Source organism: Trichomycterus rosablanca, chromosome 24 (genome assembly GCF_030014385.1).
Source record: "Trichomycterus rosablanca isolate fTriRos1 chromosome 24, fTriRos1.hap1, whole genome shotgun sequence".
Classification (NCBI taxonomy): domain Eukaryota; kingdom Metazoa; phylum Chordata; class Actinopteri; order Siluriformes; family Trichomycteridae; genus Trichomycterus; species Trichomycterus rosablanca.
Window position 1 is genome coordinate 13,146,654 of NC_086011.1, and position 17,168 is coordinate 13,163,821.

Here is a 17,168-nt window from a genome sequence, read left to right on the forward strand (position 1 = left end):
ATATATTTTTTATTATTATTTTTTATTTATTTATGCATTTTCTCCCCTTTTTCTCCCATTTTAGCGCATCCAATTGCCCGATTGCATCATGCTTCCTCTCCACCAATGCCAATCCCTGCTCTGATTGAGGAGAACGAAGCTAACCCACACCCCCTCCGACACGTGGGCAGCATGCCGTATGCATTTTATCACCTGCACTTTTGAAGAGTGCAATGCAGCTCAACGTTGTGTACGGAGAGACACACCCTAAGAGCACTCTTTTCTTATCTCTGCGCAGGTGCCATTAGTCAGCCAGCAGAGGTCGTAATTGCACCAGTAATGGGAGAGAGTCCCAGCTGGCTTAGTCCCGCCCATATCCGAATAGCAGGCCAATCATTGTTCATGTGGCCGCTTAGCCTTAGACGGTAGGCAGAGCTGAGATTCGATACGAAGTATTCAAGCGGCCCTAACGTGACAGAACTTTAACGGAAAATCTCAACTCAACTTGCGTCAATTCTAATTAGTCCATCGCGTTTGATTGATATCCACATCTTCCAATTATAGACACTTTGGACGACACGCCGTAAAGCGAGATGTGTCACGTTTTTTAAACGTTTGTATGGTGCTGCTAAACAAGCCAAAAATGCTGCTAAATGTTCTGTGTGTAAAAGTTAAAATAAAAACAGCAGTTTTGCATAAGTGTGATGTTGTAGGTTCTGTATTTATTCCTTTAGAATATTTGTTTCACAGTCTGAGCATTGTTATTTAGATAGCTAGTTTAACCATGGTGCATTTAGATGTGTATTATTACTGCTTATGCCTAGTTCACACTACAAGATGTTTGCCCTGATTTTTGCTTGGCGACTCGGCGTTCGCTCGGCGATCTAACCTCGGCTCTCAATCGCTACGTCTGAACTTTTCAACAACTTGATCCGAGCGGCTGAGAAGAGATATCTAGCATGTTGAATATCTGGATCAGTCGGTTGCGACTGGCAATGAGTATGGTGAGGGGGATAATATAGTTTCTATCAGAATACATCGACACACACAAGCTTTACAATATTATCGTCCACGCCAAACTATAATACCAACACTGCATTACAAAACAATCCCTGCTGGTCGCGTTGCCTAATTTTTTGGTATTAGTTGTTTGAGAGGAGGAATGACGGATACTCAATTTGCAGTATCAGTATCGAACATAAAAAAAGTGGTATCGAGCCAGCCCTAGTTATAACCCAGTTTTAGTTCTTACAGATTAGCAGTAGGTGTTGAGACCATCACCTTTATGTAGGGGCTAAATGATTGCAGACATCCCAAGTTGCAAAAACTCATTTCAGGGAGGTACCCCCAGACCTGTACCTCGACCCCCCAAGCCCAAAAAAAAAAAAAAAAAAGCTAAAAAACCTCTCGCACACACCAAAGGATATGGGTGATAACAGAACTTTTAGGAGCTGCTAACTGAGCTACTAAGCTAACTGTTTGCGTCACAAACACATTAATGTGTACTACATAGTGCACTAGATAGTGTGAAAGATAATAGATTTATGTTCCCTACATAGTGCACTAGATTGTATATTAGAAAAGAATTTATGTTCCTTACTTAGTGCACTAGATAGTGTACTAGATAATAGACTTATGTTTCTTACATAATGCTTTAGGTAGCGTATTAGTTAACGGATTTAGGTTCCCTACATAGTGCACTAAATTGTATATCAGATAACAGATTTATGTTCCCTACATAGTGCACTAGATAGTATTTTAGATATGAATTTATGTTCCCTACGTAGTGCACTAGATAGTGAATTAGACAATTGGTTTATGTTCCCTACACAGTGCACTAGATTGTATATCAGATCACGGATTTATATTCCTTACATAGTGCACTAGATGGTGTATTAGATAACGCATTCATGTTCACTACATAGTGCACTTGACAGTATAACTAGATGATGATTTGTGTTCCTTACATAGTGCACTAGATAGTGTATTACGTAATTAATTATGTTCACTACATAGTGCACTAAATTGTATATCAGATAACGTGTTTAATACGCATGAGCGAGTGTGTGTGTGCGCTCTTGGCCGCTCGTTCTAGATTCCGGGAGATTTTATCGGACTTGCGGGCATCAGGGAGCCGCTATGTATATGCGGGAGACTCCAGGAACTTCCGGGAGACTTGGGATGTCTGTGATTGTGACATGGCGGTATTAACAATATACCATGCTACTTTAAAATATATTCATCTTTTTTTTTTATTTGCGGTATCATTTAACTGGTAAGAAGTATAAATTATTTAAACCCGCTTAATCTTTATTTTCTTTAGCTTGTACTGTAGAATACATTCGATTGCAACTGTAGTTCTTCTCCAGGCCAGCAGATGGCGGTTATACTGCACTGTAATCAAACGTACTGCCCTCTTACGTTTGACAACAAATCAAAGCACGACAGGTTTCTAAATGCTATGCTAGCTGGTTTGGTTGGAACCAACAGTAGCTGGGATTCTTTTACAGAGACAAATAATCATCATTACAATGGTAAGTAGTACTAATTACTTTTAAATAATAAATAATGAGCTTGACGTAAACATACAGGTTAGTATTACAAGCTAATCTTTGTTAGCGTTGGTTAGCTTCGGGCTGTTACAGGGCGTTGCCATACAATAGGTTTGTGTTGCTAACTAACAGACTGTTTACAGTTAATTTAATCACATTAAATCGTTTTAAATATTCTGTTTTGGTGCAGCCTTGTTTCATTATGGAATTATATTCTCAATTATAAGGCGTTTAGGGTGAATATGGACACACGAACAATTTACTGTGAGTTTTAACCAATTTAATGCTCTGAATAGCATCACTTACACCTAGTGACAATCTAAGGATGTCAATTAACTTACCTTTTTTTGTACTTATTATATGCAGGAATATTTATTTTTTATATGCAGGAATTTTATACTAACATGCCCACAGAGGAAATGATGCTGTAGAGTTTGCACAGCAACATGGTTCTTCTTATTTTCATTCAGGAGTTTTGTATGTTCTCCATGTGTGTACATAGGATTGTGGTGGAATAGCTGGGAAAAACTAGTTCTAGGTGTAAGTCCACACAAGAATAAATAGTACCACCATTTTTACATTTTGCGACTTACAGTACTGTGATAGTGTACTGTCTAAGCAATTAAGGGTTAAGGGCCTTGCTCAAGGGCCCACCAGTGGAATCCTGGCAGTGGTGGGGCTTGAACCAGTGACCTTTCGATTACTAGTCCAGTATCTTAACCACTAAGCCACACCTGTCCTTTATCCAAAAGGACTTACAGTACTGTGACAGTATACTGTCTAAGCAATTGAGGGTTAAGGGCCTTGCTGAAGGGCCCACCAGTGGAATCCTGGCAGTGGTGGGGCTTGAACCAGTGACCTTTCGATTACTAGTCCAGTATCTTAACCACTAAGCTACAACTGTGAGTAAATAGGTGTGTTAGTCCACACAATAATAAATGGTACCGCTACATATAAAAAATTGTGGCATATTCTTGGAATATAACACTTACTACAGTTACTAGAGTTTTGACTGTCAGTTGGATGCTAATAATTTTTACAGATAGATTTTCAGTAGAATGTTGGCTGAAATGTTAATTGGATCTAGGGGTAGCACTGTCGCCTCACAGCAAGAAGGTCCTGGGTTCGATCCCCAGGTGTGGCGGTCCTAGTCCTTTCTGTGTGGAGTTTGCATGTCGTCTGCGTGGGTTTCCTCTGGGAGCTCCGGTTTCCTCCCACAGTCCAAAGACATGCGAGTGAGGTGAATTAAAGTACAAAATTTAATTTAAATACAAAATTGTCCATGACTGTGTTTGACATTACACTTGTACCTACCGTTTCTGTCACGGATGTAACCAAAGTGTGTAAAACATGACGTTAATATCCTAATAAATAAATAATTAGATCTAACATTGGCAAGATCGACTGAAGTCTGTTGCTTTATGTTCGAACAGCGAAAAAGTCTCTGGAAGAGAATTTGTGGTCACGTAATAGAAACACCTAACCTAACAGCATTCCACATCCAGATGGGCAATTTTGCCAAAAAAAAAAAAAATCTCCATTATTTTAAAATTATACTCGATTGTCGATTTCGATTTTTTTGTTCTTGTATAATGCAATTAAAATAAGACTCAAATTTCTTTTTTTGCATTGTAATTAAAGGCTGCAGAAGTGCAAAAATTGTAACAGCACCACCTATAATTATCCTTTTAAGGGACTCAAACTTTATAACAATAACGATATCACAATAATTAACAATAATTAAAACAAAATAGATCTAAATTATCTATATCCTTATCTATCTATATCTAAGAATAGCTCACAAACAACTTTTATTTTAAATAATGTTCAGCAGAACCTCCTTACATTAGGAAAAAAACTACAAAAAGTTCTTTACAGGTTTCTTAAAAGGAACACGAGCCTGTACTGTGCTGTTTCCACCACTGAGTGAGTCTGTATCAGTATCTACATTGGGGGGGGGGGCATCAAGTGATCACTCAGCTCAGCTTTGATTTTGTCCTCTTGTGATTTGGGGGGTGGATACAACATTTTAAACATTTAAGGATGTGTAATGTGTCATTTTAGTCCCATAAAACTTTCAAACTGTATTAACTAACCACTATTATGTGTCGTAGAATGATTCAATTCTATTGAACGGCCCTTTAAGCCAAAATAAAGGAACCGATTCGCGCATTTGGGAGTCGTTACATACATACGGCTCTTTAAAAGAAACCGAGACAAAAGATCCGACTCCCTATCTCAGAATTCACTGCAGCAGTTTCCCAGACGCGATTTTTTTACTCAGTAACGGATGTGATTTAATAAAGCAATAAGCCACAAGAGGCCGTGCGTTACTGTGATTTTAGCACGGGGATGACGTTTTTACAACAATGTTTAATTCATACATTTATTTATTGTGTATAAACAGTAAAGCATTCTTCCGCGACGACAGGTAGTTCGATTAACAGTGTTGCTAGGCAACATGAGGGCGAAAATAACATTGACTTTTTCTTTTCAGTGGCGTATTAATATGGAATGATGTGAGGTGGTTATAGGTGTGCGTTTATCGGGGATTTTACAACGGCTTCGAACGCAGCTCAGCCAATCAGATTTTAGGACCGGAACTATCCGTTTTATAAAATGTAGCTAATTACAATTCTTAGTACAAAACTTACTTAAGTAAAAGTAAAATTACAGGCTGTAAAATCTACTTTAAAAAGTACACGTACACAAAAAAAGACTCAATTACAGTAACGCGAGTAAATGTAACTCGTTACTTTTCAGCCAATCCTGATCGCGCTCATCGGCTCCGTATTTTGATTCAGTTCAGCGGTGTTTGATTCAGTGAATCTTAATTAAACTCTTCTGTTTGTGTCTCGTTTTGCCGATCGTGTTTGCGCTCCTTATTACTGAATCTAACCGTTACCGTGTATAATCCTTGTTGTCTTCCGTTTACTGTTTTGGTTTTCGCTGGTTTTGGACTCTACCTGATTTTGTACACTGTTTTCGCCCTTTTTATATTAAACTTTCCCTGATTTATATTCCGCGAGCGTCTGGTCAGTTTCTGCTTCGTGACATGTTGGTATTTTAATTAAAATATAAAGTATGTAAACAATCGCGATTGTCACATTCTAACATCGGGTGAAAACGTTCATGCGAATTAACCGAATTAATCGTAAAAATCGCCCAGCCCCAGTTGTAACATGTCTAGATTTGTTTTGCTGCCAGTGGATGCAATTTATAATGAAAGACCACCTGAAAAATTTAGGAAGCTTCAGCAAGACGCTGACCCAAAACACTAAATTTGGAGTAGCCTCAACAGATAAAATATACTGATTGGTTCTTAAAAAGTCCTGATCTAAAACCTGTAGAACATATGTGGACTGTACTAAAAACTAGGGGTGCAAATTTTGCCTAGATCATACAGACAGTTTTACCTTTACCCTAAAACACGATGCAAAATATCCAAATCATTTCTATAAAAAATTACAGAGATGCATATGCAAAGATTAACATGCAGTCTGACTCCATACTGACACTAAACAGCATACTGTTTGTGATTTCAATGCAGAATAGTTCCTGTGATCATGATTTTAATCATCAAAGTGTATTAGAAAGCATTTTGTCCTGCTTACATTAGAAGGGCAGTTCTTTTTCTCCGAAAGAAAATAGCAAGTGCCTCAAATCGGAGGTCTAAGCGCTTGTGTGTATAGAGATTCATACCTCTGCTCTATTAAAAAAAAAATAATAATTGAATAATGACTTCATTGTTGGTTATCGGTTAAGTGATTAACCAAACATCGTGTGCTTTATGTGTATTTTTATATTATCCAGAATAATGTTAATTATAAACATAACTCTCTGGCTCTCTGTTGTTGTTTTTGGGGCTCAGGCTGAAGTTGAGGAGACTCTGAAGAGAATCCAGAGTCAGAAAGGAGTGCAAGGAATCATTGTTGTCAACTCGGAAGGTAAACAATAGGGGTATTGTCTTCAAAAATGTTACACAGAAATGTAACTTAATACATCTGTGTAAGCTATTAAACTGTTTATGCACTATAGTGATCACTTAAAAGGTCTATTTAACCACATAAATCTTGAAACAAGCATTGTTTAAACAAGTAGTGATTGTTTTCTTAGATTTGCCTTCCGCTTCTTAGCTTGTCCGTTCTTTCTCGCTCTTTTTTTCCAAGGCATTCCTATTAAAACCACACTTGATAACTCCAGTACCGTGCAGTATGCCAGCCTCCTCCACCAGCTTGTCATAAAAGCACGGAGTACAGTGAGAGACATCGACCCACAGAATGATCTTACCTTTCTGAGGGTTCGCTCCAAGAAGAATGAGATAATGATTGCTCCAGGTAGGGAAATGTGTTTATTCTGTTTTCAGTGCTTTTTAATCAATGCTAGTCTGCCTGAAAAAAAAATTACTTCAAAAAGAGCAAATTTGCACATATAAGTGTAAACAATACAGTAAATAAACAACATTTACAATGAAAGCATTACGCTGGGACAGTACAGACACCAACTGTGCATAGCTTTGTTAATATAGAACCACAAAATCAGAAAGTTGCGAAAGTATGGAAATTGCAAATAAAAAATAAAGTTTTTTGTTTTTAATTTTTTTGCAGACAGCGTGAAAATATTTCATGTTTTGTCTGGTTAACTTCATTCATATTCCATTTGGTTAATGTACTGTACATCCATTCCTGCATTTTTAAGCTTCACCACATATATAAAAAAAAGTTGGGACAGTAAAGCATTTACGACTTTGTAATGTTGCTATTCCTTCTCACAACACTTAAAATACAGGGTGTCCCTGAAGTCTGCACACATAGGCAAAATGCATATTTTCAATACTTTTTCTAACAACATTTTATTTCATTAAAATAATAATTAATAACATCTTCAATGTGTTTTCCATTATTTGTGATGCAGTATGTGTGTGTGTATTTTAGTAAACATATAGTTAGTTATAGATAGTTATATTTCCTATGTGTTCTGACTAGGGCTGTCGCGCTAACCGCAATTTTGAAATATCGCGGTATAGACCAGCCAACCGCAGGGCATGCCAAGCAACCGCATCACCATCTTGTTTTATACGCTTACAATCGGGCGTAATAAATGTTAAATAAATTCATAATGAAAATGAGCTAAGAGCGTCAGGCTTTGTGTTTTAAAATGTAAACAATCGCAACAGGAATTATAAGCAAGTTTATTAATGATCAAATTGACTTCACACTCAATAAAATACTTGTAATTTAGACTATATTCAAACAGCCTCGGCGAACTAAAACACTTAATGACGGTTAATATGGCATTGCAGCCTGCAAATATTCGCTTGCTGTAATGATTTAAATGTATTTTTTCGTTGAATAAAAATGTATTGAAACGAATAATAACTTAAAATGTAGTATATATTGTTATGTTAATTATATCTACTAAATAGATATTTAATAGTGGCGCAATAACCAGGCTAGATTTGCTTTGATCTGTAAAGTCGCATGCAAGTTCAGTACACGTGTGTATTAGTGCAGCATCGGTAACACCGGGAACATCTCTACCCCACTCAGATCCTCTCTAAACCACATCAGCTGAACGCAGGTTTAAACTCTTACAGACTTTATTCTATTTGTTTTTTACCATATTTTGATTAGATGTGCATTTAAAATGTTTAGCCTAAACTCTTTTTTTTCGTTTCACAGTGTATATCTAGCCTAGGCTAGAAGCTAAATTTAAACCTTTTTTAATAGAGAAAAGACGCGCATCCCTGCTCTGTTCTGTATTTAACAATAAACACGCATTTCATTGGTCTTAAAGCCGTCTCATCTTTGTCATTATAAAGCAATAATATACCGAATCATAGCCTAACAATAAAGCTTGTTTATATAGCTCTAAAATCCAGATTAATTAAGTAATTTTCAAAAAAAAAAAAAATGGCGATATCACCGCATACCGTGATATTGAGACAGGTTGAATATCGCAAGGGGAAATTCTTTCACCGCGACAGCCCTAGTTCTGACTTTAAAGACACCCTGTACATTTTGGCACCAAGCAAGGGAGTGTTTCAGGTGGACTGCAGGCAGGCCAGTCCATTACCCGTACCCTCTTCTTCCGCAGCTGTGCTTTTGTAATGTGTGCAGCATGTGGTTTTGCATTGTCTTGTTTAAAATGCACAGACAGGCACCCAGGTGGCAGAAATTTACCATTGCGGTGCCTGTTCAAAAAGTGGAGGAGGCTCATGTGCGAATACCCCGAAGCACAAGCAAAAATGAAGGGGTTGAGGGACTGCGCATGTGTCAGAAGGGGCGTGGAGCAGGCAAATATACCCTCCTCAAACGCAATCGGGATCCTCAGCAGCAGTGGCTACACTAAATCAGGTGAAAATGCATAAATAAACAGAAATAAATAAATAAATGCACGTCAGGCATCTCTGGAAAAGTTGTCATCTTGGCAGCATATGCTGCTCTAAAATCTCAAAGTACTTTTCTGTCCCAACTTTTTCTGATTTGAGGTTGTACTGTGATATATAAGGTATTCAGCAAACAAGTCTATAAAATTAACACAGCAGTTACTATGGTAGCAGTTATGACTTCATGATAAATCCAGTATTTAGAATTTACGACATATGTAGAAGAAAAAAGCACAATAAATATTTAAGAATATAGTATTTAGAAGTATATAGAAGGCTAGCAGAGTTAGGGTGTTAAGTAAATGCAACATGGCATTTCTTTTGCAGTTTAAGGTTATTGGGCGATACCTTTTCCCAAAGTATGACTTATACCATTGTGGTGTTAAATTATATTGGTAGTGGAGTGGAAAACAAGATGCACAAATGCCTGAGCATGTCTTATTGTTTTTTAGTGTTGTTGGTTACAGGCACATTTTAAAGAGAATTACCCCTGCAGTGTTGGATTACAGAAATTCCTGACCTACATTCAGTTACCCAGGTTACCCAGATTAAAGCCAGGCTTCTGTCTTGGAATACATATGTAAGAGGTCTGTTTTACCTAAAGGTGGCACTACTATGCAGCTGCATAGGCCAGAAATGCTCAGTTCATTAGCTTCATTGCTTAATGTTAAAAAGACCTCTTTTAACCATTGAAAGGAAACATTGCATAGTTCCATGAGGGTGACACGGTGGCTAAGTGGGTAGAACTGTCGCCTCACAACAAGAAGGTCCTGGGTTCGTCCTTGTTGTGTGGAGTTTGCATGTTCTCCCCGTGTCTGTGTGGGTTTCCTCCGGGTGCTCCGGTTTCCTCCCACAGTCCAAAGACATGCAAGTGCGGTGAATTGGAGACACTAAACTGTCCATGTCTGTGTTTAATATAACCTTGTGAACTGATGAACCTTGTGTCATGAGTAACTATCGTTCCTGTCATGAATGTAACCAAAGTGTAAAACATGACATTAAAATCCTAATAAACAAACAAACAAACATAGTTCCATGAATATGTCCTTACTGTCATGATCCTTGACCACAAATTAGAGTACCTACTTTGGGATTCCCAAGCCAACTGTGGGTCCTGGGTCTTTCCCATTGACTTTTTGACTCTTGTGGGTTGTCAAGTCAAGTCAAATGTGTTTGTATAGCACTTTTTACAACAGACATTATCTCAAAGCAACTTCATAGAATCCAGGACCGAGAGACCAAAAATCCCTGTCGAGCAAGCCGAGGGCGACAGTGGCAGGGAAATACTCCCTTAAAATTACAAGAAGAAACCTTGGGAGGAACCAGACTCAGCAGGGACCCCCCATCCTCCTTGGGTGGCCTGGAGAATAATTTGGATTAATAGGATTCATACAAATCATACAAACACAGAATTAATTTAAACTAGAAGTTATAACTAGCAAAAATAAAAATAATAATTCAGTTGTAATTTAGTTCAGTTCATAAAACAAAGCAAAGCCATCCACCGAAAGAATCTGAATTCTGCCATTTTTAGTGGCATCTATTGGATGTGACACCTAAGCTTATTTTTTAATAAGAATAAACAAATTAGATGCTGACAACTATAAACAATGTGTTAAGAACAAGGTACCTTGATGAACTATGGGCTGGGGGCCCGATTTAGCGTAGTCGATTTGTCTCCTGCTGCTGTGGATCCCTGATTGCATTCAAAGAGGGTATATTGCTGCTCTAGTGCCCTCCGAGCGGACCCCTTCTTTACGCCCATACTTCTGCATGGGGGTCTCGGTCTGCTAACCAGGGTTCTTGCACAGACTTTGAAGACCCCACCCACTCGGTCCAGTCATTTCCCCACCCATCAGACACTGTGACCAATTTGTGTCTGCTGCAGGCACTGTCAATTGTGCCCACTAGATGACGCCCAGCCGACCGGTAGCAGGGTCGGATGGGCTGCTACACCGACTTCTACTGTGTGCTTGAAGCGCTGAGAAAAAATTTGGGAAAATACAGAGAGAATAGCATGGACCTCTCTGTAAACCCTCTGTAAGAATTCACCATTGCCATGTGTAAAGATGCAGTTTGCAGATGGTGGTGGAGTGTTGTGTGCTAGACTGCCGCCCTCTCTAGGCACTGAGGATATTATGCAGCCAGCAGAGGAGAGGGAATTGAGTCTATTGATATCAGGACTGTCAAAAACTATGAAAATCTAACAACAAACATATTTGGTGGTGTTTGTGTGATTTATCAGTGAGTATATTTATTACCATTGTATTTTCTAATATGTTTCTTTTCTTCTCTCCACAGATAAGGACTATTTCCTGATAGTCATTCAGAACCCCACTGAGTAGTATTACTATTGTATTTTCCATATAGCTTTTTATTTAAATTATTATTATTTTTTTTACTTTTATGCAAAAAATGTATGTAGTAGTTACATAAGCATATGGCTAATGTCACACAGACAGTAATGATCATTCTGGTCTCTGTATGGTTGCTGAATAACGAATACCAAACATGGTGTTGTCTGAATTCATTTTTGTCATTCCAGTTTTATTTAACAGAAATCATTATTCATTGATTTACTTTTTAAATGCCGCTACTCACACAGATAGTCAATGTGAGCTAATAGAGAAGCTTGCTGTTGAAACTCTGTACCTGCACATGTCTGTCAACATATCACAGGCTGTTTAAGTCCGTTTGTGTTCCAATAAAGTGTAAAAATGTCAGTGTCACTGCAGTGCTGAGAATAATCCACCACCCAAATAATACCTGCTCTGTGGTGGTCCTGGGAGAGTCCTGACCACTGAAGAACAGCATGAAAGGGGGGTAACAAAGCATACAGAGAAACAGATGGACTACAGTCAGTAATTGTAGAACTACAAAGTAGAGCTGATAAAATAGACAGTGTGTAGAAACAAGGAGGTGGTTTTAATGTTATGGCTGATAGGTGTATGTACTGTGGTATATGTGTGAAAAGCAGCCCCAATCTTTGAATTTACCTAGAGCCTTAAAATTACTTAGTTAAAAAAAGATTTGTATACAATTTGGCAACCTGACATGCAACCTAGTATGTTAGACACTGATGATCTGCTGGGATTTTCACTCACAACAGTATGGTTAAAAAAGTAAATGATCAATAACCACTCACAATTGTGGTAAGCAAAACTCTTAGATTTAAGAATTATTATTAGGGGTCCAAATGTGAAATTTGGGATAGTGCTTCTGTGTCGTATCATCTTTCAGGTTCCATGCACCTCACGTCATACCCACACCACTGACCAATCAGATTGCATTTGACCATCAAAGAGTTGGCAGATTACCATGGAACGTGAAATGCATCTCCAACTTTGGACCCTGTAATAAGCTTTGAGGCGTGAAAGGCATCAGCCATCAGACAATAAAATTCACTTCATTTTCCTGCTTTTTGCTTTTAAGCTTCCAAAAACAAGCTGGGATACGCGAAGAAAGAATTTAATTGTACTGTACATGTGTGAGGGTGGCACGGTGGCTTAGTGGGTAGCGCTGTCGCCTCACAGCAAAAAGGTCCTGGGTTCAATCCCCAGGCGGGGCGGTCCGGGTCCTTTCTGTGCAGAGTTTGCATGTTCTCCCCGTGTCTGTGTGGGTTTCCTCCGGGAGCTTCGGTTTCCTTTCACAGCCCAAAAACATGCAGTCAGGTTAATTGGAGACACTAAATTGCCCTATAGGTGAATGGGTGTGTCTATGTGTGTGTGTGTGTGTGTCTGTCTTGCTATGAACTGGCACCCCGTCCAGGGTGTAACTGTGTGCCTTGCGGCCATTGAAAAGCTGGGATAGGCTCCAGCAACCCCCCGTGACCCTAACTGGATAAGTGGTAAAAAAAAGTGAGAGTATTTAATTGAACTGTAATAAACTTAAATAGATTTATGTAACTACAGAGATCTCATGTGCATTTAACATCAATATGATCTTTGGCTTTGAAGTTGAAGGTGACGTCACTGCGCATGCGTTTTTGCTTCTTGTCCAGTTGTTTTCGCTCACACACACACGTGCACTCTCACAGTGTTGCCAAATTGGGTGTTTACCAGCGACTTTGGAAGGATTTAAGACAAAGTCAGTTTTACATACATTATACACTGTATTACTGCTTTGTAAACCACCTGGATTTAGATAGATAGATTAGATGGATGGATGGAGATACTTTATTTATCCCAAAGGAAATAATTGGTCTCCAGTAGTTTCACAAAGAAGAGAAAACTTAAACAAATACAAAAGAAGGTAAGTAAATAAGGTGCATTAATACAGCATATGGTATGCAACAGAAAAACAGCATGTGCAAATTGTGCATCTGGTAAATTTGATAAAAGCAGTATTGTATCTATTCATATAAACAATATATACAGATATATAAGAATAAATATAGAGATAAGGATGTTGTTATAGTTTAAAATATCTACAATGTATGGGTATATATATGTATATAAAATAGAATATGAATAGAGATTGTGTATCATATATAAAATATGTCAGACATACAGTGTATCACAAAAGTAAGTACACCCCTCACATTTCTGCAGATATTTAAGTATATCTTTTCATGGGACAACACTGACAAAATGACACTTTGACACAATGAAAAGTAGTCTGTGTGCAGCTTATATAACAGTGTAAATTTATTCTTCCCTCAAAATAACTCAATATACAGCCATTAATGTCTAAACCACCGGCAACAAAAGTGAGTACACCCCTTAGTGAAAGTTCCTGAAGTGTCAATATTTTGTGTGGCCACCATTATTTCCCAGAACTGCCTTAACTCTCCTGGGCATGGAGTTTACCAGAGCTTCACAGGTTGCCACTGGAATGCTTTTCCACTCCTCCATGACGACATCACGGAGCTGGCGGATATTCGAGACTTTGCGCTCCTCCACCTTCCGCTTGAGGATGCCCCAAAGATGTTCTATTGGGTTTAGGTCTGGAGACATGCTTGGCCAGTCCATCACCTTTACCCTCAGCCTCTTCAATAAAGCAGTGGTCGTCTTAGAGGTGTGTTTGGGGTCATTATCATGCTGAAACACTGCCCTGCGACCCAGTTTCCGGAGGTAGGGGATCATGCTCTGCTTCAGTATTTCACAGTACATATTGGAGTTCATGTGTCCCTCAATGAAATGTAACTCCCCAACTCCTGCTGCACTCATGCAGCCCCAGACCATGGCATTCCCACCACCATGCTTGACTGTAGGCATGACACACTTATCTTTGTACTCCTCACCTGATTGCCGCCACACATGCTTGAGACCATCTGAACCAAACAAATTAATCTTGGTCTCATCAGACCATAGGACATGGTTCCAGTAATCCATGTCCTTTGTTGACATGTCTTCAGCAAACTGTTTGCGGGCTTTCTTGTGTAGAGACTTCAGAAGAGGCTTCCTTCTGGGGTGACAGCCATGCAGACCAATTTGATGTAGTGTGCGGCGTATGGTCTGAGCACTGACAGGCTGACCCCCCACCTTTTCAATCTCTGCAGCAATGCTGACAGCACTCCTGCGCCTATCTTTCAAAGACAGCAGTTGGATGTGACGCTGAGCACGTGCACTCAGCTTCTTTGGACGGCACGCGAGGTCTGTTCTGAGTGGACGCTGCTCTTTTAAAACACTGGATGATCTTGGCCACTGTGCTGCAGCTCAGTTTCAGGGTGTTGGCAATCTTTTTGTAGCCTTGGCCATCTTCATGTAGCGCAACAATTCGTCTTTTAAGATCCTCAGAGAGTTCTTTGCCATGAGGTGCCATGTTGGAACTTTCAGTGACCAGTATGAGAGAGTGTGAGAGCTGTACTACTAAATTGAACACACCTGCTCCCTATGCACACCTGAGACCTAGTAACACTAACAAATCACATGACATTTTGGAGGGAAAATGACAAGCAGTGCTCAATTTGGACATTTAGGGGTGTAGTCTCTTAGGGGTGTACTCACTTTTGTTGCCGGTGGTTAAGACATTAATGGCTGTATATTGAGTTATTTTGAGGGAAGAATAAATTTACACTGTTATATAAGCTGCACACAGACTACTTTTCATTGTGTCAAAGTGTCATTTTGTCAGTGTTGTCCCATGAAAAGATATACTTAAATATCTGCAGAAATGTGAGGGGTGTACTCACTTTTGTGATACACTGTAGGTATGGATGAGTATAGTAGTGGTAATATACAGATGATTATATATATATATATATACACACACACACACATTAATATATGTATTACATCCCCATCTATACAGTGATTCATTAGCTAGACTGTGTCAGTAACCCATCATGTAGGCCAAGGTTTTTTTAAACCCTGGCGTGTGAGCATTTTTTGTTTCAAAAGTCTTCACACATTCTCTATTCATCTGACCCCAATACACGTTTCCACTGTATAATGGTCCATGCTAAATGCCTCTGACTGCAGAGAAGTTGACGCCACTTCTGGACATGGTTTACATAAGGCTTCTTTTTTGCATAGTAAAGTTTTAAGTGGCATTTGTGCATGTAACTGTATTGTAGTGCTTGACAAAGGTTTCCCAAAGTAATCCCTCACCCATGTGGTTATATCAGCTTATGTTGAGTGGTGGTTCTTGATGCAGCGCCGTCTGAGGAAACAAAGATCACGGGCGTTCAGCTTAAGCTTGCGCCCTTGGCCTTTACACACTTCCTCCCCATTCCTTGAATCATTTAATGATATTATGCACTGTAGAGGGAGAAATATGCAAATCACTTCCAATCTTTCTTTGAGGTACATTGTTTTTCAAACATTTCAATCATTTTCTCACACATTTGTGGACAAACTGGAGATCCTCTGATCATCTTTGCTCATCAAAGACTCAGCCTTTCCTGGGTGCTGCTTTTGTACTGTGGCCCTCATCACCCTCAGGGGGACGGTGATGGTAAACCCGACAACGCCACTCCCTGGTTATAAAGGGTGGGAGACCCCGCTTAGACAATAGCAGGAAGGAAATCTTCCCCACTGGTTCAACAAATCATGATATACATGACACACACAGCTGATGTCTCGACACATGTTTATTAAAGAGGAAAGTCACACCAATAAAATCACTATGTGCAGTTTCTTTGGAACAAATAGGAAAACTCCAAATCTCTTTTAGCCCGCACAATGTTATAAAAAATAAGCTGGTGGTGCTTCACGGAAAGGGAAATGGCTGCTGCCCTCTACATAAAAGACATAAGAAAAGCCAATCACAATCAGGATTATCACTGCAAAGGATTTACCCCACAATCACATGTATACATTTAACTAGAGATGGACCGATTGGGGTTTTTGGCACCGATTCCGATCTCCTTTCAGGGACATCGGCCGATAGGGGGGGGATTAGCAGTAAATAAACTTAAAAAGAGCCTCACAGTAAAGATAAACCGGAGCAGCGCGTGTGTGTTTGTGCCTTTAGAAGAGACGCAGTTACAGAGACGCAGAGTTCACAGTATCGCTATAAGTGATTCATTGATTCATGAGTTGATTCGTTTTTATGTGAAGCGTAAGTTTCTCTTCTCAGTTATCTCTCCGTGTTTACTGTTATTAATTAAATGTCGTGGTTTTAAATAAACACCAGCTACTACAGAACATTTTGTGTGACTCTCTTAGATTAAAAAGCTTAATTAAACTGCTATTACCACAGATCTGTAACCGAGTCAGACTCGTTCCGTCTAAGGAGCTAAAAGTTTTCTAAAAGTTCAGCAGATGATCCTGAACTAACGAATTTGTTAATGAATACATTTTTGCCTCAGATTGGCTCTGTAACGTCTTCTGTTCTCATCTACATCACAAGTAAGAACCGCTTACGATTTACCAAAGTGAACCAGGAGTTTATATAACGTGCTGATAGAATCGACTCAGATGTGACCGGGTTGAATTATCTTTTTAAAGTAAATATTACAATCAGCAAAATTACATCGTAAGAGCTTTCACGATGGTTTCTGTACGATTGTTGATGAATGGTGATGTGATGGTTGGTGCTTCGTAGCTCAAAGTCTGGATCAATCCACTGAGCTGTTAACTTAACATGGTCTTTATAGATCACACGATCGGATCGGCTACTTCTGGGAAATATCGCCGATAGCATATTTTTATTAAAAGTCGGCCGATACCGATTCGTAGCCGATCGATCGTCCCATCTCTACATTTAACCAAACTTATATATCAAAGTGGGATAAAAATCTTCCACACCTACCACACAATCCCCGATAAAATTTGGCAGGAACCACTGACCAACCTGTCCGCAAG

The 17,168-nt window shown here is 39.1% G+C and overlaps 1 protein-coding gene across 1 annotated transcript; it reads left to right on the forward strand.

Annotated features, from left to right (window-relative positions):
* Nucleotides 1–2,376: 2,376 nt before the first annotated feature.
* On the forward strand, nt 2,377–11,642 carry dynlrb1 (dynein, light chain, roadblock-type 1). The gene is made up of 4 exons (XM_062986597.1): nt 2,377–2,513; nt 6,403–6,478; nt 6,701–6,868; nt 11,221–11,642. Exons 1-4 carry the CDS (start codon nt 2,511–2,513, stop codon nt 11,262–11,264), a joined length of 291 nt encoding a protein of 96 aa, XP_062842667.1. The 5' UTR covers nt 2,377–2,510; the 3' UTR covers nt 11,265–11,642.
* Nucleotides 11,643–17,168: the final 5,526 nt, after the last annotated feature.